Raw genomic sequence first — 21308 nt, 5'->3', positions numbered from 1 at the left:
TAGTTAGGTATTAGGGGAGTAGTTAGTAGTTAAGATTATTAGTTAGTTATTAGTGGAGTTAGTTATCCTAGTTATATACCTTTATTAGTTAGTTCTACCGTTAGGTAGTTAGTTGGTTAGTTATATCGCCTTTACGGGGTTAGTTATATAGGACCCCTCCGTGGGAATAGTTAGTTATATCCCCTTACTGGGGGTAGTTAGTTACAGTTGGACCTCACACCGTAACGTAATAATAGAGAAGGATATATAAAATTAATAAGTATAATATTTGAAAAATATAATGAAGAAAATATGATAAAACGTTTAATATATAATTTAAATGAATTAAAATTACCATTAGATGAAAAATATAAACCATTAATTATACCAATAATAAATATATTAAAAATTACAGTAATTTATTAAATTCTTTAATAATTCATTAGAATAATGAAAATATAATCATATTATCATTATCATTATTAATTAATTTTACATTTCATAATAATCAATGCAAAGTAATTATTTATTCTTAATTATTTAATTTTATTTGTTTAATTTGATTATTGAGTGATTAATTTGTTTTTTAGGAATTAATGATAAATAATGGGATTTTATTATTATTAAATAAACTTATATTACATCATGTTATTTTATAGTTATTTAGTCCCAAAGGGGAGTAGTTAGTTATTAGGGGAGTAGTTATATAGTTAGTTATATCCCTACGGGGGTACTTAGTTATTAGGGGTGTAGTTAGTTGGTTAGTTATATACCTTTACAGGGAGTAGTTAGTTATTAGGAGTAGTTATGTCGTTAGTTATTGGGGGAGTAGTTATAATCCTTAGGGTAGTTAGTTGGTTATTTATCCCCTCCGGGGGTACTTAGTTACTTATATAGAATCCCTTACGGGATTAGTTACCCCTTACAGGGGATTAGTTACTGTTTGACCAAGCACCGTAATGGAATATTAGAATAATGAAATAATAATATTATCATTGAAATTAATGTTGAATTTGACGAAATTAGTATCAAATATAATTGGAATAAATAATATAATAAAATTACTCCAAGTAAATTAAAGAAATAAAAAATTTAAATTTAGAATAATATTAATAATATTAATATAATATCACATGTTGGTGGTATTATAGGACAAATTTCAAATTCAAATATATCAATTGATTATAAGTATATTAGATCCAATTGTAATGATGATTATAGAATTGAATATATACTTGATACAATGTTATATGCATATATTAATCTTAAAGGAACTATACAACAATTTAATCATGTAAATTTCTCATTAGTAACTTAGAGTATTAATTAGTCTAAGAGGTAGTTAAGGGGTAGTTAAGAGGTATATAAGGGGTAGTTAAGGGGTAGTTAAGAGGTATATAAGGGGTAGTTAAGTACAGTAGTTAGAAGAAGGAGTAGTTAGAAGATTAATAGTAGTACACTCTATACCCATAGAATTAGCTCCCTTTCCCATATTAGTAAAAGTGTTATTTAGCTCTCTTTCCGGGGTTATATACCTCTAGGGAGTAGTTACCTCTACAGTAGATATTAAGTTAAAAAAATGTTTAGATATTATTTTGTATTAAAAAATTAATAATGAATCGTAAATTATCAATAAAAATTGGACAAGAATTAATACCAATTTTATTACCAGTAAATTCTTCAAATTTATTTAATTACACATTTATTTACAAAATTTTATTTAATTACAAAAATTATTTATTTATAATTTAATAGAATATGAAATATATAAATGATAATGATTATATAATAAATATAATGGAATTATTATTGAAATTATCAAATTATATACCAAATTGTTTAATAATGAAAGAATTGGGTATTGAAGATATTTTACAAGAATTAAATAATATTGATATTATTATACAATTTAAAATCAAATTAATTAATAAAATACATCAAAAATTATTTTTCATTAAATAATCCAATTTTCAATCTAATTATTCTAATTCATAAAATAATCTAATTTTCAATCTAATTATTCTAATTCATAAAATAATCTAATTTTCAATATATTCATCTAATTTATGTTAATATATATTATAATGTAAAATATTATTCTTTAATCCATTTAATTTTCTTTATAAAATCATCAATCTAAAAATTAAAATTAATTCAAAAAAATTAAAATTAATTAATAAATTAAAATAAAAATTGTGAAAAAATAGAATTAATTGTAAGAAATTTTACATTTTTAATATTACAAGTATATTTGAAAAGATTCCATAATATTAAAATGTAAATAATATTAATAACAAGTGGTTGTAAAAAAAGAGTAATAACTTCATTTTTAGTATAATATTTGAAAATATCTTTAACATTTGTATTATCTGAATTATTTCTAAATTTTAAATTTATAAAATTTCTTTTATACAAATTTATTCCATTAATATTATTTAGTCCACTATACAGATTTGGTCTACTAGAATTATTTATTCCATTAAAATAATTAATTCTATTAGTAAAATTGTTAAAATTGGAATAATTATTAAAATTATAATATTTATTAATATTAATAAGTTTATATGTACATTTAATAAAAAACATTAATAATGATTCCCACATATTATATTTATTATTATTAATGTTATTAAATTCATTAACTTGTATACAAATTAGAAATAAAATTACTATTAGTAATTTTAAACAATGGAATAATACTTTAATATTTAAAAGGTAATTTTTATTCAAAATTTTTCTTACACATTTTATTTCAAATTTATTCATTAATAATTAAATTCATTAATTATAATTTAATTTAAATCTTTAATTATTTTATTTTATTTTATTTATATTTGATTAGATATGATGGTAAACATGTTTGGTATTTACCTAAATTTATACCACATGAGTATGGATTTAGAAGAATAAGTAGAAAGCCACCATTTTTTAAATTTCGTAAATTTACATTTCCAAAATTAAATCATAAATTTCATAAAATGAATTCTAACTTAATTCCAAATACTTCTGATCCTTTGTTTAAATATATTTCAAATGGTTCTGATATAATTATAAGATATGGTTGGGAATCTAAATCTAATGATTATCATATACTTAAAGATAAAATCAAGAGTAAATATAAATGTAAGTTTCAAATTAATAAATTTATTTAGTTGTTAATGTTATTGGAATTCCATCCGATTCTGATAATTTACAAATATTAAATGAATATGAAGATGTTTTAATCAATATTAATAATATTAATGATTTAATTTAATTTCTTAATAATATTCTACGTTACGGTGTCTAGTACCACTGCTACCAATAGTACCACTAACAGTACCCTTAGATATAGTATTAGTTTTAAGGGACCAGGATTCGAACCTAGTACCTATAGATCTCATAATACAAGTAGTAACATTAGTTCCCTTTGGAGAAGCAATTTTGGTAGTACAATTTAGTATTTAGATTTAGTTAATTTTTTCATTTATTTAATATTTTCATTACATTTTTTAAAAATAACGGATTGAAAATAAATCTAATAATTATTATTTAATCTATTCCCTCAAATTATTCCTTTAATCTATTCCTTTAATCTATTCCCTCAATCTATTCTCTTGTAATTTAATAATTAAATGATCTAAAAATAGTTTATAATAATCCAATATTAAAACTTCATTAATAACATCAGTAATGAAAATATCATTGCTGATACCAAAAATAATACCAACATTTTTCAAATCAATTATATTCTTAAATATTTTATTACTATTTATTATTTTATTACTATTTATTATATTACTATTTATTATATTACTATTTATTATATTATTATTTAAATTATTAATTGTATTTTTAAAATTGTATTGTATTAATGTGGTATTTGAATCTGGAAATGTTTTTAGATCTTTAGTAATAAATTTGGAACAACTATTTACAATATTATTAAGTTCAAAGATCTTATATTTTTCCATAAAAATCTTTAACTTTTCTAATAATTTTTCAATTAAAATCTTGTCATATATTTGAAATCGTGCCATGGAATTGAAAATCATTAAAACATCCAAATGATTAAACTCATCAAATTTCTCCAATATAGATTCATACATCTTTCTGAATAATAATATTAATAATTTTCTCAAATATTCACTTGTAATATTTTGTTCATATTCAATATAATTCATATTAGAATTCTTTGTACTAGTGAGGTCTGAACTGGAGGTGTCTATACCAGTATTGTCTATAACGGATGTGTCCATACTAGTGTTGTCTACAAGGGATGTGTCTATACCAATGGTCCCTATATTAGAATTCACTTCACTAGTGGTCCCTGTATTAGAATTCCCAGTACTAGAGCTTTCTATACTGTTGTTTGTATTGATAGATTTAATATATTCTATATATACTTTAGTTATACCAGAGAATATGTTAGCATAATTTTGTCCTATGAATGAGTCGAAACTATTGAAATTAATCATTTCCAGGACCATTTTGTTGAAAAATGAGACTAGTAAATTGATATTTAATTGTAATGAGAACTTGCTATAGGCGTTGATGGTATTACCAATACATTGAGGAGTCATTAGGTTAAGATTAGACTCAAATTGAGGTATAAGACTAGTAAATAACTGGTTGTTAAATATATTTAGTTTGCTGAAGGCGTTTAAAATATTAGCCAGAGATCTTGGAGGGAACTCGTGAACATTCATTAAAACTCGTTGTGAGAGTGCAGAAAAGAGTTCAAAATCCCGAAAATTAAGTTTAGCACAGCCATTTGAGATTTGAGCAATACATTGAGGAGTGAAACAACCTTTTCTAAGTCTCAAGGTTATAATAGGAGCCAGAACAGATAATGTACCATTTTCATCTCTGCCATATTGAGCCACAGAGTTTGATAAAATCGCAATAGTCTGATCACTTAAGATTTCATATTTGTTAGTCAAAGAGTCAAGTAATTTCCTAGTGATGGAATCTAAGCCTAGAGTCTCCGAATTTAACATCAACACTCGAAGTAACATTGAAAAGTCCTTTTCATTACAGTTTTTTATAACTTTCAATACTGAATTCATATCCTTTATATTATTCTTGCCCGTAAAGAGTTTATTTATAACTCTCGATAGGGTCGATACCTGGTTTAGTTTCCCTAATGAATGAATTACGTTGCAGAGATCTCTAGTGTGTATATTCCTAATTTGTCTAATTATTATACTTGTTCCTGATTCTATTAGTTTTAAATTCAGGAAATTAACCTTCGCAAAGGCATTTAATATGATACAAACATCCTTGACTTGGAACTTTGAGAGTATTGAGTTAGGATTAGATTTATCTTCCGACTCAGTTAGAATCTCGGCAGTCTTAAGCCATAAGAATTTCGGCTGATTTATTTCCTTCTTTGCCAAAATATTCAGGCAATGTGATGTTGTATTTCCATCTAATGTTGGTAAAACTTTTAAAAATCTACTAAAAACACTTTCTACTTCCTTTAAACTCACACAACGTGAAACTGAGTTTAAAAGAAAAGGTAATTTCATGATCCTTAATTAAGAATCTTCTAACAATTCCAAAAACTATATTACAGATTAATTCCATATCAAACCAAATTATAAAACTACATTTAACCAAATTTTATTATATAAAATAAATTTATAATACACATTTAGAATGTTATAAAAATTATTCACTAATATAACATCATACACATTCACAATATATTAATTTATAATATACAAATTTATAATATATTAGAATATATAAATTTATAATATATATTATAATAATATTTGATGAAATAAATTAATATTTGATTTGTTTATATTTATAAAAATAATATTTTATATTAGACTCATATCATTCTAAATGATCCTAAATGACCCTTATGATAAATCAAAAAATTTAAACTTATTACCTAATTCTTATACGTGATGTATATTAATTTATTCATATTATATATCTCTATAGGTTGTTTATGTGTAATATCAGAAAATAATACCCGTGAAAATGATTATTTAAACAGTATTTAATTATACATTTGTATATTTATAGGTCATGTTGGATTTGGTTTTGATTTAGTTGAAGGGAATCCACTTGAAAGTTTTAATGATTTGAATACTTTGGGGTTCAGATTACCCATTATTGTCCAGCCGTACATTACCAAAGAATTTGGTAATATAATAATCAAGAGAAATAATGGAGTTTGGGTTAGAAAATCAAATAACTGTTCACAAAATTATGAAGTATTTAATATTATGGTAATATTATAGCCTAGAGATATTGAAAAAGGCAGTGATTTGGTGAGGGAACTGTTTGATGATTTCAGTCTAGATAATCCATTTAGTGAAGAGATATGGAATCGTAATGCTAAAGGTTTAGGTTTAAATGACATCACATTCCATAAAAACAAGTTCAAAATTGTTAAATGTTATTGTAGTCTTTATGAAAGTGGATTAATCATACCATTTAAAGGGTTTCTAATCAATTATTTAAATAAAATTTTAGTTAATTGAATTAATTTAGTGAATTGAATAAATTTAGTGAATTGAATAATGATTTTGTGGAGTTGGTAGACAAGTTACCAAATACTATTGAGACCAGTTCAGAATGTCCAATTGATGTATTTATATCTGAAGTGGAATCCTGTGAAAAACTAAGAATTTGGATTAAATTATTCAAATCGTATGGAACTCATATGACAACTTATGCTATGACAGGTTTAAACATTTGGTAATGATTAATTTAGGAGGGAAATTTATTAACATGGAATCAGTGGTAAATATCCATTTACAGACAAAGGACTATGAAAATAAGAACATCAAGGCTGAAAAAATGGGTGAAGCTAGTAGTCAGTTTAGTGAAATATTCACAAGAAGAATAAAAGGTAGTAAGATAAAAAGGCATTTATGGGTAATTGGAGGTTCCTTTGTCAACAATTTGGAGCAAATTGATCCAAAAGTGTTCTCAAAATGGGTTGAAACTATAGACAAGAGACCAATGCCAATCAAAGCCAAATTTGTTGAGCTTTCAATATTCTTTCCTGAAAAACAAGAAACATATATGAAAGCCATAGAATATTACGAACAGATAATAGGAATAAAAAAATTAAACAATTAACTTTAAACAATTAATTTAAATTGAATATTATTTGAAAATTTTTATCAATTTTAATTAATGTAAATTTTTTTAAATAAAAAAAGTTGATTGTAAAATGTGTTGGTGATCACCACAAATGATTACAACACATTAACAATTATTATGGCAGACGATGGCGAGTATAGTTTTTCTCTAACTACTTTTAGCCCATCTGGCAAACTTGTTCAGATAGAATATGCCTTGAATGGTGTTGCTAAGGGTGCTCCAACTCTTGGTTTGAAATTAATACTTTATTTTACTCAAAAGATTTAACTTTGACCAAATTTATATAATATCACAAATTTTAATATGATTTATTAATTTATTTCAGGAATCAAGGCAACTAATGGTGTTGTAATAGCCGCTGAAAAGAAACAGCCTTCCACATTAATTGAAAGCGATTCACTTAACAAAATTGACCTTTTCGCAGATCATATCGGAGCAGTGGCTGCTGGAATGCCTGCAGATTTTAGAGTTGTTTTAAAAAAGGGTAGAAAAGAGGTATAAAATTTAAACTCAGTAATAATTATATATTCAAGGTATATAATATTGTAGGCTATGAAGTATAAGGCTATATATGGTGATGATATTCCCGGTTCACAACTTGTGAAAGACGTAGCATCAATTATGCAGGAATTTACACACTCAGGCGGAGTTCGACCCTTTGGAATCTCACTCTTACTTGCATCGTATCCAACTTTACTAATACTATTTATTTATTTATACAGTTATTTATCTAATTATGTGTATAATTGGATATAGATATGATGATGATGGACCACAGTTGTATCAAATAGACCCATCAGGTGCCTTTTTTGGTTGGAAGGCTACTGCAATTGGGAGTAGAATGCAAAATAACAACACATTTCTGGAGAAGAGATATAACCCAGAAATGGAACTAGAAGATGCAATCCACATTGCAATTTTAACTCTAAAGGAAGGCTTTGAAGGAGAGTTAACCTCGGAAAATATCGAAATTGGAGTAGTGGGACCTGATAAAAAGTTTAAAATCCTACCACCCGAAATGATAGAAGATTATTTAAACGAAGTTCAATAATATTTTACATCTATTTTATTTAAATAATTTGTATAATGTGTTTGATATAATCTTGACTGTATGTATTTGTATTATCACTTGTGTATAATTAAAAGATGTATAATATTCATATTTTAATGTAATTTATTTGTTTGAAAGTTTAAAATGACGGAAGAAAAGGTTTATAATTTGGACGTTTCCAAAAAATTAGGAAATGTTCGAGTTTTTGCCAAAGGACTCACCAAAATAAGTTTGTTTCCCCAAATTATTTATAAAATTTCAGAGTATTCCACAATATCAAAAGATATTGAAAAACTCAAAGATTCTAAAAATTTGGGAGAACTACTAACTCAACTCCAACAAGCCCATCAGGTACTATTAATACTAACATTAAGATTCCGCACTCATTAGATAATTTTTAACTACCTATGGCATATATTACCTTTAGTCACTTGATAGACTTGGTGTTTTTAAGGGTTTGACTACAAATGTGGTCCGTGGTGACCAAGAAGGTGACGTCGATGTTGTATTTACATTCGAAGAGAAACCTGCCTTTTATACTGTTGGAGCTAATGTTAACTCAAAAACTAAAGCTGGAATTGTAATTTCTACTATTATATACTATTAATACTATATACTAATACTATATATTATTAGTAATGATTATATATATTATGGTATATAATTTATTAGGAGCTTAAAGGTGAGATTCCAGGTGTTTTTGGCTCATCAAATACTCTAACATTAAGTGCAAATACTGCAGGAACTGGAAATAATGAACTTACAGTATTCTTTCACTTAATATTTAAAAATGTTAATGACTTGTTAGGGAAGTTATTTTATCCCAAGATTGCCGTTATTGGATAAATTTACTGGTTTATTTTCAGTATTTACATCGTACAACGATTTAAAAAAGTACTGCTCGTATACTAATAGGATTAAAGGATTCAAGTTCATTTTATCAAGCTTAAGCCAAAAACATAATTTCACTTGGGTATCTTGTACCAGATATACCAATTTTTAGGAGTCCTGTATCAGGGACATTTACCCAGTTTATAACAATAAAATGAAGTCATCTGAAATGTAAACTGTTGTCTAGTAATAATTCATTAGGGTATTGAGAAACAGTGGCTGTTCTCTCAAAAACTCACTATCATACGTTTATAAACATGATAATACAACTGGTGATGGAGTGCCGACACAAGGACATTTAACTCAAATTAAAATTGTATTTTACTCGAAATAAATAATTGTATAGGAGACTGGATTGCCAGGTGGAGATTGTCTATTCTTCAAGCTTAATTATAATTTATCATTCTCCAAACTATTATTTCAACAATTGGTATTTCCACAGTTACCCATGCCTATAGTTATATATAATGAATTTAGATAATGAATATTAATGTTGGATTTGGATATTTGTATAATTTTGGAAATTATAACAAGTATAATAATCTGTTGGAAAAGTTTAACTTTTCCGGTCCTTCAGGATCACATTTAGCATTTCGTGGCTTCTCTTTTCAAGGTTTAGGACCATACGATCATGGTATAATTTATTCAACCATATACTGGTTTATAGGGTTTATTAAAACTGGTTCAAGTGAGAATGGAGAATGGGCTAATAAAGTGGACCATTTAGGTGGTGATTATTACACGAATATGCAATTGTCATTATATTATCCTTTTAAGTTTTTAAACTTACCAAAGTTCGTTCATTCTTTTTATTTATATTTAGACCAATGGTATTCAGTTTCATTAATATCGGATCACTATCAAATAATAATAAACTCTGTAAGTTAATTTGTTATTTATGATTCAGTTTTTTATGATCAAATGCTAAATGATATGAGAATGTCTATCGGTGGAGGATTAAGTTTAAATTTATCAAATGGTTGTTGGATTGAAGCCTTTTATGCTAAACCCATTCTATATTTACCCACTGATAATATCTCAAACTTTCAATTAGGTCTTAGATTTAAACATTCAATTTCATAACCATAAATTAATTATATACTATTATTTAATATATTTAGTATATAAAAAATTTTGAAATAAAATTAATAAGTTACACCTGGTTGTTTCCTACGTTCCATTTCCTTTTCAAAATCTTTATTATCATAGTAAGTAACAACGAGAGGTATTGCAAGCATTGATGAGGCCAAGAGAAATAAAAGTGGCGTTGATTTAAATAGGATCCCAGGCTTGGGATTTATAGCTTCATTTACAATCTTAGGATCAAAGGCTGTTGATTTAGTAGCAAATCCACGATTCTGAAATTTTAACCCTCTTTTAAAAAAATTACCAAATCTTATATAATTTTTCATACTAACAAATTTTATAATAAAAGTTAATCAAACTTAGGATGAGAGAAATGAGTTTTAAACTGAGAATAATGTGAATATCTGATGGGGATTGATGTTATGATTCTATCATGAAAATATATTAAATTAACTTACACATTTTCATGTATATAATAGATTTAATTGATTTATGGTTCTATTTATTAATTTCGATAATAATATGCAAACCTGAGGAAAAATTCGGTATAGAAATACCGAATATACACAGTCTACAAGAGTAAAACATTAAAGATAAAATAATCTTGTATAGAGCCTTTGAATCCTTTCAACATGTTCCCAAACCTGAAAGTATTACTGAACTTGGGATTGATTTATTGAGAACTGCAGCTGTAATTAACCTTATTCATACAATTTATTTCACATTTTTCACTTATTACATTTATGTTGTCTTTATAATTGAGGTTATAAATAATGACATAGGAACATGCTGATGAAGTGAAGAGTATAACTGGCAAATGTGTTCCTGATTATTCCGAACCTTGTCCAGGTAATTTAATTCGTTAACTAATGATTTTATAGAGGGTTGGGAGGTAATTTTTATCAATTTACATGGTTGATTAGAAAGTTGGCGAACTTTGCAAAGCTACAGATTCTTATAAAGGTGTTTGTAAAACTGTCATGTCCTTTGAATCATACACACCTGAAGAGAAAGTTAACTGGTCAAATTCATGTCAAGTACCTGTTTATTCATATAATCATATTAGTTAATACTATATTAAATGTGATAAATCGATTTGTAGGCAAAATGGCCTTGTAAAAATGAAAATAAAGAACAGGAATGTGCTGATTCTGATAGAAATGTACTTTTAATTTTCAATTAATAACTGATTTAGTATAACCAAACATGCCCACTATCATTTGTTAAAGAGGTAATCATCTTCATTTCTCTTACCAGATGCAGAAATCTAAGGATTCAGACAACTATATATGTGTTCCAGGTATTGTTATTCATGATTAATTAAGTTTCAAGACCCTTCGTCTTACATTGGCCCTTGTAACTCCTTTGTTGATTTCACTGATTTTTCCAAGGAATCTAAACGCATATGGGCGGTAACCAATAACATAAAAATTTAATGTATTTTTAGCAATCGTGTGGAACTCAATGGCCGTGCATAGTAATTGATTTTGAAATTAAAGTTATTTAGAGAAATTGTTCATTTGTGTTTGAAGATTGTCCTCTGGACTGGATTAAGGATTCCAACGGATCTTGTTCTGCTCCAACTTCTTACAAAGGATCTTGTGATAAGAAGTTTTACTTCACACATTATACTCAGAGTATTGTTATTACTTGTTAACAAATTATAGAAATGAAATTGGAGTATCTAAAGGCCTGTGACATCGCATTTGAGTGTTCTAACGACTGTAAAAGAGATTATACAAAATGTCCAAGTATATTTTTACCCTTATAAGCTTATATATAACATCTGTACAGTATATAATTGTGAAATTGTTTAGATAATTGGACCAATAATCGCAATGGCATATGTATAAGTCCAACATACAATGAATTATGCTTTCAAACTTATTCTGAATTAATTGGATTAAATACCACTGACTCCACCAACAAATTTAATAAAATTTTAGAAGATGAGAGAAAGAATAAACCCGAGTACAGGATTATAGACCTGAATCGGTTAAGTTATGAGAATAAAGTAATGTTTGAGTCGAAATGTCCAATTGCTAACTTCCCTTGTATAGAAAACAGTGATTATGATTGGGATAAACCTTGTCCACAACGTTTCTATTATCTCCATATTACCGAGTTATATACCCCTCAGGGAGTAATTAGTTATCCACCATTAACATTAGTATGAATAAATTTTAGACTGGAATTATATAAACAACCATTGTGTACCATTGTATATAAATGAGGACGACGACTGTAGGACTAAAAAGGTATTTAAATCTGAGGAGGAGAAAAGGAAGTGGTCCTCCTTTTGTCAAATTCCTTGGCCCAAGTTTGGTGAATCTGAGACCATTGTTACTGAGAGTAAAAAGAAATTCATGCTCAGTGGTCCAGTTATTCATGGTACTAATAACTTAGTTAATATATTTTAGAGAGTGGAGCTGTCAATGTTAGTTCAAGTGTCAAAAACAAGACTAATGACCAATTAAAGGAATCAGATTATTCTAAAAGTATCAAAAAACTTAATAGACTACAAGTCACATTAACTTGATAATCTCAATAGGATTACTACCCTAAGTGTATACCTACTATAGAATATATTATTGTATATGACATTTGAAAGTAATATTAACCTTTGCCGGAAAGCATTAGTAGAACAACGAAACAAACGATTACGTGTTTTAGTGCCGGAATCTCATTGAGATAAATACTGAGAATTCCGACCTTTGGGACCTTGAGTAGAACTGTTCCGATAAGATCCTTGTTATTTAGCCAGTTCTTATTACCGGGATAAAGACCTCTATCATGGACTCTATTATTATCCCCCTTTGAAAGTACATACAAATTATCCTTACTCTCATGTAAGGTAATTGCTCTGTGGACAATTGGTATCTCCCTGCCTTCAAGCTTAAATACTACGATATCGCCCGAGTTTATCTCGTTCCTTTTCATCAAAAACAATATATCACCTCTATAAAAGGCAGGTTCCATACTTCCACTCAAGACTACAACCACAGGAGAATCAGTTCCTAAACATATTTTAGAATTATACAAAAATAGATTTTTAATGGTACTAAAAATGTATATAATGTGATATAACTAGATAAGGGGAAACCAGTAAGAAGGATAGCGAACTTCCAACACATGAGTGCCACAAAGATCATGGAAGACATAGACAGGATATATTCAAGAGATTCCAAAGGCCTCTTTTTGAAAATTCTAAACTCATTTCGAGTTTTATAAAATTCCGACTTTATGCAATCCATTTTCTTTAAAATTATTTATTCTATACCCAATAGATCAGTTTTCTCCCATAAAATTCCGTTTTCTCAACACATTTAATTATTATCAATACTTTACAATTATCCATTCATTTAATAATTTATTTAACAATTTGTTTGATAATTTATTCAATAATTTGTTTAATATAATATATATTTGTTGTTAAGAAATTATCTTTTTGATACCATTGGATATGCTATGAAACAGCATGATGTGACCTTTTTGTTCTTTTTCTTAAGGGCTTTCACAAGGTGTTCTTCTGAGGCTATGTATCTTGCCAAACTCATTGCTGGTCTCGAGAACACGCTCTGGGTATCGAATTTGGGCACTACTGGAGGCACAAAGATTAAGGCACAGTAGCTGAGTGGAATCCCGCCCTGTGGTAAAATTGAGACATAGTCAAGGTCAAAATCAAATTTTGAAACTCCATCTTTTGAAGGTATTTTCGGTGTACTCCAGCCATACAAACTCGCTTTGTTTGCTCTTTTTTCGTCCATATGTGTGTCGTAACCTATTAGTAACGCATTATATCTTTCTTTAATGCCGGTTAGTGTTATTTTTGGTGATACTGAATATGGTCTTTTGGCTTCTACTTTACACCTTATTATTTGTTCGTCGTCGTCATCATCATCGTCATCTTCCACATCGACTATTCCGTCAATCAAATCATCAAAGTCCCTTGGAACTCCACGTATAGGCTTTGGTGGTACCGCTCTCTGAACCTTTTCTCTCATTTCTCTTCCCAGATCATAATGTCCCGTGGTTGAGTCACTAATAGGTGGTGGTGGCGGTGGAAGATCCATTGGCATATCTCCTTCCATTTCGTCATTCTCCAGTGATGTTGTTCTAATAGGTGGTGGTGGCGGCGGTCCTGTTGGCCTTTTAACTATTGGTCTTTGCTCTAGGGATGTTGTTCTGATAGGCGGTGGAGGCGCTTTCCCTAAATGTTTTGGCACCATTGGGGGCATTGGTATTGGAACTGCTTTACCATTCCCCTGTCTAGGCCCACCAAATCGTGTTGTGTTTGGTCTCTTTATGTTTGCGTAAATTGGCTCATTTGTTCCCGCTTCGTTAGTTTCCCCATCAACTAACAATCCAAACACACCTCTCATAAATGTCAATAAAATACATATCTTACATAATCCAATCATTTTATATATTGTAGAAATTTATAAAACTAATATATTTGGAGAAATTGTATAAAAAAAATTTAAAGATCTGAGAATTTTCTGAGAAAATTAAGAAGCTGCCGGTTCCAGAGATTTTTCAGATTTAAAGTCAAATTTAAGCTCAGGCTTCCCTAAAATAATCCCAATTAACAACAATCCACCGTAAATTGTCGATTTTTTGAAAAACAGTAGACAGTTTGCGGGATTATTCAAGTCGACCTTCTTAATCTCCCGGAGCATCCACAAATGCGATAATACCACAGATACATAGAATAAATCCTATACATTTTATACAATCTCTTACTATATAGAGTTAACTATATAACTCCTGATATCTAGTTAGGAAATAATAGTAGGATACGGTAAGATGAGCGAGATAACCACAACTGGCCATTAGAATTGACATGTTGTAGGCTATAATATTACACATCTTTTTAGTATTATCTCCCCTAAATATTATTTATAACTTTGTATAAAAGGGTGTGAATGTAATGTATCATACCATTCAATGGCTAGTGAACCTAGACCTAATTTAATATCATCATTTTTATCCTGATGGGCATAAACAGTGTCATAAATTAATGACCAGAGTGAAGAAGTTAAGTATATACAAAATGGAGCCATTGTCAAGGGGTTGCCACTTATGGCAGTCCAAGCCTATGGAGGTATTAGAGTGATAAAGGTATACCATTAGTGTTCCTATACTGGAGGAAAGGCCAAGAACGAGCTGAGGATATTTAATATATCTCTTCATAAAGGGGTAAATTGAACAAGTTATCCCAGTTAATATTCCCAGGCCAATCCTATAAAGGTGTAAAATTAGGTATAAAAATACGTGGTATGATCAAATTGAGACAAAATCCCCAAAGCAACAGTAGAATTTAACAATAAAGTAATAAACGCTAAAGAATATTGTATTAACTTGTTAGGAGAGAAATGAGAGATAAGTTGAATACCTTCTGTTGTGTTTATAGAGCCTGAGGCCAAAGGCCGAATCTTAGTGCGTTGTACTAATTTATCAAAATTCCGATCTGCAAGATCATTTACGCAACATCCGGCTGATCTTGCGAAAAAGGCGCCCAAACATAAAAGTGCGATTTTCTTAAGCTCTAAAAAGGTAACAACAGGCGGAAGAGCTATAGCTGCACTCCACATGGCTGGAAGGGCGAAAATTACAACTGGCATTAGGGTATGGACCCTCATTAGCCTTCCACATGAAATTAATTTATCGTATAGTCCATTCTCTTTCAAAATAGAATTATTTATTGTAATATATCTGATAGTTAACAGGCTATGGTTCAGAGTATTATTGATTATATCTGTTGAAAACTTATTGTTAGAGTTAATTTTATCATTCTTTAGTGTAGTTATATAGAGCTGGTTTATAAAATTATACCCAAATGTGTTTTTGCTAAACTTGGGAGCAATTGACCTATAAGTTACCACGGAATCCAAAGAATATTTTACATTAGAAATATTAAACAATATTCTATGACCAAACATTATAATTAGGGTGATGTAATAATGAGATTATTAATATTTTACTTTTAATGTTCCCCATGTGTTGTTGAAATACCTTCTATATCATTTTTACATTATTTAACCTTACTTGTGTTTAAATAGAATCTGAAAGCTTCATCATATGAGTCTTTCAGAGCTTTGGACTTAAAAATCTTCGAAATTGGTGCAAATTGAGTCCTGATTGGCATGGGATATTTATACACACTTTTAATCCATTTAACATACTCAGATTCCTTATTAATATCACTTACAGGCAAACCTCCCAGAATGTTCGTATATTTAAAGGAAAGATTCTTATTTTCACCTTTTTTATTTCCGAAAATTAATTGCACATTTCCTTCAATTCCAATACCTTTATTATCCTTTTGCAATTTATGACCGATTTTCGCACCTCCTGATTTTTCATTCTCTTTCTCTTCTTTTGATCCTTCTTCTTGCGTTATATAAGTAATTCGTCCTCCTATATATAACTTACTACATATACAATGCTATAATATAACTGAATAGTGTTTACCTAGTTTAATGTTGTATGAAAAGTGCGTTCCAAATTGTTCAAAGAGATCCATCCACTTTTTTATCTCCTTGCAATCCTTGCTGTTTTTATCATCTGTATACTTTATCGGATTACAATCTTTGGTGTGATTTGAAAAATCTTTACTCAATTTATTCATTGCAGTTGCAAATGATTTAGTAATCTTTCTAAATATTTAATTATCGATCTATGCTATTACAATGAATTATGTATTGGTAAAGCTGCTTCTAATAAGAAACAGTATGATTTATCAACATAAATCTTGTTTTTGTTATTCTTTAATAAGTCGTTAATTTCGGAGTAATTTGCTGATAAACTAAACTTTGCACTTTCATCTATACTTGATACTCCAATATCACTATCTACTGATATCATATCTTTATACTTCTCCATACTATCAACTACAGACCTCTACTCATTAATGTACTCCTTAAAATAATTATATATACAACTATATTAAAGTGTTACTGAGTTGGAACGTTTACACTCGATGAGAGGTCTTATCCAGGCATTTGTGATGTTTGAGTATGAGATTTTCCTGAACAATTTTTCCTTCTTGAACATGATTGAATATGAAATTATAGGATCTCTAAATCCTGGATCCACTAAAAGTTCAGGGTCACTCAGAGGATTTCCAAACAGAATATCATAACCACAGCCAAGATATTCTAAAATTACAATATAATAAATTTGTACATTTATGAACTAACCTAATGAAGGTATCTTTTTGTTCTTGTTTATCTTTTTAATTATATCTAATAATCATGAGTTTGTTGAGTAACATTACCATTCCTAGATTCTTCATCCACTTTAATGGCGCATAATGCTGTTATTAATAAATACACATAAATTATCATTATACTATCTAGTTTATAACTTTAAATAGACTCAATGCACAACATATAGAAAGTGCCAAAGACTAGGAAATATATTATATTAGTGAACAAGTAATAATTGAAGCGACAAATTTACAATTATTACAGTTAATATCACATTTGTTGTAAAATTTGTTACAACTTTCCATCATGAATCCAATTTCATCATTAGAAAAAAGAAATTTAACTCCTAAAAATTTCAATTCAATAACAAGTCTAATGGTAATTCCATGTCTAATATTAATATCAATAGTAATATACCGTATAACATTTTGTATTTATTTGGGCATTCATTTTCGACATGTTTCCCCCCTGTTTTTATTAAACTTTTTACTAACTAATTGTATGTTTGTATTTTGAAAATACCGCTGTATTTACAGTTTGAGGTACACATAAAATCCATAAAAACTCATTGGGTTTATTAGTACCAACACAAGTTGATTCTTCTAAAAACTAATGGATAAAGTTTTATATTACTTGATTCACATAACTCAACTTCAATTGGGTCTTTAATATTAACCTTTATTCCAATAAAAATTTTCATATCTCTTGGACACTTTAACTCCTATCACAATATTAATATTAGAGTTGTTTATTATATTTTACCTTAAATAAGTAATAATTTGGCCTTAAAATGAGTTGTTTAAAATCGTTTACTTGTTCGTTATAGTGTGCACATATTGACCAGGTTAATACTCTCGAAACCGTTTTTGTAAACAAACACACATTTCTAAATAGTAATATGAACCATAAACTTACATCTTATTGCTTAAGAGTTGGACTTGTTTCAATTCACCATTCTTCCCCAGTGACATGCAAAACCCAAACATTACCCGTTCATCTTTGCCACATACCTTTACATTCTTCATTTCTTCATTTAATATTTTTACTACTCCATTTCCTCTCCTCAACTATTGTTTAATATATTATATGGGATAGTTATAAACTAACCGTGTTAACTAAAGAATTAACTGTATTTACACCATTCAAATCACTAATGTTGTATAGTTTTTGATAATATTTTAAGGCATTTTCATAAACTTTTAAATATTTGTCTGGTATAATTTGGATTAATGGAACAAGTTCAAAATCAATTGGCGTTGGATTTTGAATAACCTTTTCTAACCAATCTGAAATTACATTTGAATTCGCTACATTTCCAGGTGGTTCAGGACCAATTGTTAGTGTGTAAACTTCCTCAAGTTCTTCCTTATCACTTTCACCTGAATTCTTTTCCTCCATACTTTCACTTTTGTACTTGGAAAGATGAAAAAATGTACTTGATTCCTTTACTGTTTTCTTTTTATACTCTTTATTCATACTTCCATCATACCTTTTCAAATTATAAAATTTGTTAATCACTCCACCTATATATTAAATAATTGCATTGAATTTATAGTTCATAATATATAAATGTATAAAAATACCCATAGTTATTTGTTTGGTCAGAGAAGTCCCATAGTCTTTAAAAAATTGTACCCAAGGCATTACACATTTGATGCAATTTGGATTAAATGGATCATCCTTGAATTTGGAAATAGGACATTTTTGACTATCAAATTCAGAATTACAGTTTTTATAAAGTATTCTCAATACCTTCAAAATGAAAATATCGTCAGAATTTTCTCTATTTTCATCATTTATGTTTTTTAAAAAATCCAATGTTGTTAAATTGGCCTTATATACTATACATTTATACGTCTTAATAAGTAGTTTGTTGTATTTATTCAAGGTGTGTAACATGTCATCATGTGTATACTCATTATTGTTATAACTGCTATATGAATCCAAATAGCTATCGTGGACATGTGTGTACAATCTTTTCTCAAGTTCATCTTCATTTTCTATATTTAGTTCCTGTAAATTTATTCAATTTGACTAAACTAATTGTACAAATACCTCAGTTGAAATATCACAAATAAATTGATTTTGCACATCAATCCAATAGTTATTAACATTTTTTGCCAAATTTCCCACAAATGTTGACTTTCTAATTTCAATAATTGGAGCCTTAAAATTATTAACTCTTTGTTCTAAACGGTCAAAACTGTATCCGGATCCCAAATACTCTACACATCCACATGTATATGTGTTTGACTAACCAAGATTATTAATTATTCCACTGTAATTCTTAATTATTAAATTTAACTTGTTACCCTCCTTTTCATTCAGTTGTGGGTTAGAACCTAGAGAAATTTTATTAAATATAAACGTGAAGACAATTAAATTTTTATACATTATTAATACAAATTACATCATTCTCTTTAAAAAATATGTACTCGGGTGATTCAATAAATATATATAAGGTGTCAAGAAATTATTTCAAATATTGTTTAAGAAAGTGGTGAAATGACTTAATTAAAATGTCACTGGAAAAATTTTGATAAATAAAATAAGAGAGTGGAGTTAATTCAAACTTAATTGGTACCGGGTTATATTTGATGGTTTCAATCCATTTTTGTTTGTCCAATTTTTTGACATAATTTATTTCACCATAGTTATTAGTTCTTTTTCTATTAGTAGTTATGGCGTTACCTCCAAAAATCATAATTTTTTCTTGCTCATTTTTGTCCAAATTCTCTATGTTGTCTTTAGAAATAGAATTTAAGCTCGTTTTAAAAAAGTTTAAATCAAACTTATTTCCGAATATGCTCGTGTCTTTGGTTGTATTTTCGCTCCCGTCAGCTGTATTTATTTCTATTACTTTACCCCCTAATGTTATCTTCGTCAACACATGAGTACCATAAGTATTAAATATATTATACCAATATTTCTCGATATTTTTTTGATTTAGTTGTGAATTATTACTAGATGAGTGTCCAGAGTCATTGACCAGCTTATTTTGTATCTTATTCAAAAGTATTAAAATTGATTTTTTAAGGTTCCTAGAACGTTTAATAATCATTAAATTTCACGACAGAGTTTAACTAATGTAAAAATACCACTGATATGAGATAATCATTCCACTGGTATGTATTGAACAGTTTATTTTTTTAATCCTTAAGTTATTCCTTGTTAATAATTTATTCAAGCTTTTATTTTCAAGTTTATATTCGTAATTGACCATATTTAACTTTATATCCTCAGTAAATATTTTCGAGTTCACTTTATCGTTTTCTGATTTTATTACCTATGATTTTGTGTCTTCATTGGTATTATATACCGTAATTTATTCTATGATAAATATATGTGTATCTGTAGGCTCAAGTATCGAAGAATACCGAAGAAGTTCTATAACAGAGCGATTCATTTCGGATCCAAACCCCTAGTGGTAAATTGATTTCCGATCCTTTTCCAACCACACTGGTAGAGTTTTCAAATGATATCACAGGTTCTTTGTAGGCCAAGTCAATTAGGTCATCTACATCATTTCCAATGGGTGAAGATTGTTTTATGTTATAGCCAAGTCCCAAATATTCTATAAACTGTTACAAATGTGTATAATATTATTTTTGGCAATATAATTCAATTCTTTACCTAATCCGTAAAGTTTAAGGGAATTATCTTGGCTATTATAAATAAAGGGGTTTAATTTATGGGCAAAAATGGTATTAAAGTATAAGAATGTTGAAATGACCCTTAGCATGTTTATTAAAATTTGTGTAGTGGAATTGAATTTTTAGATCTAAAATTTAAGCTCATTTAAATTTGTCAATTTTCACTTTTTTATACCTTTTCTTCCATTTTTTAGAATCACAAAGGAGCCTGGCCACTTTTGCCAGAGTCTAAAATCGTCCCCTTCCCCTGTTCATTGTCAACTTCAATACTGGATTCGGTTGAATAGTCTTATCTTGATTTTTATTCTTAATCTTTAATTCGGTCCA

At 28.2% G+C, this 21308-nt stretch overlaps 11 protein-coding genes across 11 annotated transcripts, besides 10 other annotated features; 6 read left to right on the top strand and 5 right to left on the bottom strand.

The window, feature by feature from the left end:
- Positions 1-983: 983 nt before the first annotated feature.
- Positions 984-1941, top strand: TA18340 (uncharacterized protein; the record flags this gene model as incomplete). The annotated part of the gene is made up of 4 exons (XM_950396.1): positions 984-1049; positions 1082-1273; positions 1567-1650; positions 1735-1941. 4 exons carry the CDS (start codon positions 984-986, stop codon positions 1939-1941), a joined length of 549 nt encoding a protein of 182 aa, XP_955489.1.
- A 661-nt stretch (positions 1942-2602) lies between these two features.
- On the top strand, positions 2603-3235 carry TA18335 (uncharacterized protein; the record flags this gene model as incomplete). The annotated part of the gene is made up of 3 exons (XM_950395.1): positions 2603-2694; positions 2822-3102; positions 3132-3235. The coding sequence occupies 3 exons, from the start codon at positions 2603-2605 to the stop codon at positions 3233-3235; spliced, it is 477 nt and encodes a 158-aa protein (XP_955488.1).
- A 319-nt stretch (positions 3236-3554) lies between these two features.
- Positions 3555-5489, bottom strand: TA18330 (Theileria-specific hypothetical protein, putative; the record flags this gene model as incomplete). Its single annotated transcript, XM_950394.1, has 1 exon — positions 3555-5489. The coding sequence occupies one exon, from the start codon at positions 5487-5489 to the stop codon at positions 3555-3557; it is 1935 nt and encodes a 644-aa protein (XP_955487.1).
- Positions 5490-5879: 390 nt separating this feature from the next.
- Positions 5880-7065, top strand: TA18325 (uncharacterized protein; the record flags this gene model as incomplete). Its single annotated transcript, XM_950393.1, has 6 exons — positions 5880-5970; positions 6001-6191; positions 6219-6358; positions 6386-6421; positions 6472-6665; positions 6695-7065. The coding sequence occupies 6 exons, from the start codon at positions 5880-5882 to the stop codon at positions 7063-7065; spliced, it is 1023 nt and encodes a 340-aa protein (XP_955486.1).
- Positions 7066-7206: 141 nt separating this feature from the next.
- Positions 7207-8140, top strand: TA18320 (proteasome subunit alpha type 2, putative; the record flags this gene model as incomplete). The annotated part of the gene is made up of 4 exons (XM_950392.1): positions 7207-7318; positions 7415-7584; positions 7639-7772; positions 7846-8140. The coding sequence occupies 4 exons, from the start codon at positions 7207-7209 to the stop codon at positions 8138-8140; spliced, it is 711 nt and encodes a 236-aa protein (XP_955485.1).
- Positions 8141-8284: 144 nt separating this feature from the next.
- Positions 8285-9919, top strand: TA18315 (uncharacterized protein; the record flags this gene model as incomplete). The annotated part of the gene is made up of 10 exons (XM_950391.1): positions 8285-8369; positions 8403-8491; positions 8568-8720; positions 8813-8905; positions 8949-9113; positions 9144-9202; positions 9233-9347; positions 9378-9461; positions 9509-9665; positions 9699-9919. The coding sequence occupies 10 exons, from the start codon at positions 8285-8287 to the stop codon at positions 9917-9919; spliced, it is 1221 nt and encodes a 406-aa protein (XP_955484.1).
- Positions 9920-11097: 1178 nt separating this feature from the next.
- Positions 11098-12656, top strand: TA18305 (uncharacterized protein; the record flags this gene model as incomplete). Its single annotated transcript, XM_950390.1, has 9 exons — positions 11098-11154; positions 11220-11279; positions 11313-11417; positions 11565-11594; positions 11625-11754; positions 11785-11868; positions 11935-12267; positions 12305-12508; positions 12538-12656. The coding sequence occupies 9 exons, from the start codon at positions 11098-11100 to the stop codon at positions 12654-12656; spliced, it is 1122 nt and encodes a 373-aa protein (XP_955483.1).
- Positions 12657-12733: 77 nt separating this feature from the next.
- Positions 12734-13371, bottom strand: TA18300 (signal peptidase, putative; the record flags this gene model as incomplete). The annotated part of the gene is made up of 2 exons (XM_950389.1): positions 12734-13134; positions 13221-13371. 2 exons carry the CDS (start codon positions 13369-13371, stop codon positions 12734-12736), a joined length of 552 nt encoding a protein of 183 aa, XP_955482.1.
- Positions 12755-12823: a sequence feature (2 probable transmembrane helices predicted for TA18300 by TMHMM2.0 at aa 28-50 and 155-177).
- Positions 13222-13290: a sequence feature (2 probable transmembrane helices predicted for TA18300 by TMHMM2.0 at aa 28-50 and 155-177).
- Positions 13234-13371: a sequence feature (Signal anchor predicted for TA18300 by SignalP 2.0 HMM (Signal peptide probability 0.000, signal anchor probability 0.681) with cleavage site probability 0.000 between residues 46 and 47).
- Positions 13372-13557: 186 nt separating this feature from the next.
- TA18295 (Theileria-specific hypothetical protein, putative) lies at positions 13558-14538 on the bottom strand (the record flags this gene model as incomplete). Its single annotated transcript, XM_950388.1, has 1 exon — positions 13558-14538. The coding sequence occupies one exon, from the start codon at positions 14536-14538 to the stop codon at positions 13558-13560; it is 981 nt and encodes a 326-aa protein (XP_955481.1).
- Positions 14482-14538: a sequence feature (Signal peptide predicted for TA18295 by SignalP 2.0 HMM (Signal peptide probability 0.955, signal anchor probability 0.000) with cleavage site probability 0.883 between residues 19 and 20).
- An 87-nt stretch (positions 14539-14625) lies between these two features.
- Positions 14626-16059, bottom strand: TA18290 (4-hydroxybenzoate octaprenyltransferase, putative; the record flags this gene model as incomplete). The annotated part of the gene is made up of 6 exons (XM_950387.1): positions 14626-14835; positions 14918-15005; positions 15059-15213; positions 15245-15359; positions 15392-15458; positions 15513-16059. 6 exons carry the CDS (start codon positions 16057-16059, stop codon positions 14626-14628), a joined length of 1182 nt encoding a protein of 393 aa, XP_955480.1.
- Positions 14689-14748: a sequence feature (4 probable transmembrane helices predicted for TA18290 by TMHMM2.0 at aa 109-131, 231-248, 311-333 and 354-373).
- Positions 14809-14835: a sequence feature (4 probable transmembrane helices predicted for TA18290 by TMHMM2.0 at aa 109-131, 231-248, 311-333 and 354-373).
- Positions 14918-14959: a sequence feature (4 probable transmembrane helices predicted for TA18290 by TMHMM2.0 at aa 109-131, 231-248, 311-333 and 354-373).
- Positions 15199-15213: a sequence feature (4 probable transmembrane helices predicted for TA18290 by TMHMM2.0 at aa 109-131, 231-248, 311-333 and 354-373).
- Positions 15245-15283: a sequence feature (4 probable transmembrane helices predicted for TA18290 by TMHMM2.0 at aa 109-131, 231-248, 311-333 and 354-373).
- Positions 15667-15735: a sequence feature (4 probable transmembrane helices predicted for TA18290 by TMHMM2.0 at aa 109-131, 231-248, 311-333 and 354-373).
- Positions 16060-16151: 92 nt separating the features above from the next.
- TA18285 (perforin-related protein, putative) lies at positions 16152-21168 on the bottom strand (the record flags this gene model as incomplete). The annotated part of the gene is made up of 19 exons (XM_950386.1): positions 16152-16537; positions 16592-16776; positions 16809-17020; positions 17078-17277; positions 17320-17364; positions 17582-17674; positions 17746-17821; positions 17851-17930; positions 17962-18049; positions 18091-18214; positions 18244-18395; positions 18436-18851; positions 18912-19341; positions 19384-19553; positions 19587-19670; positions 19855-20369; positions 20427-20614; positions 20706-20909; positions 21157-21168. 19 exons carry the CDS (start codon positions 21166-21168, stop codon positions 16152-16154), a joined length of 3660 nt encoding a protein of 1219 aa, XP_955479.1.
- Between the last annotated feature and the right edge of the window lie 140 nt (positions 21169-21308).

This window comes from Theileria annulata, chromosome 3, assembly GCF_000003225.4.
Source record: "Theileria annulata chromosome 3, complete sequence, *** SEQUENCING IN PROGRESS ***".
In the NCBI taxonomy this organism is placed as follows: Eukaryota; Apicomplexa; class Aconoidasida; order Piroplasmida; family Theileriidae; genus Theileria; species Theileria annulata.
The sequence above is the reverse complement of the archived record's forward strand: the minus strand, read 5'-3'. Positions and strand labels throughout refer to the sequence as shown.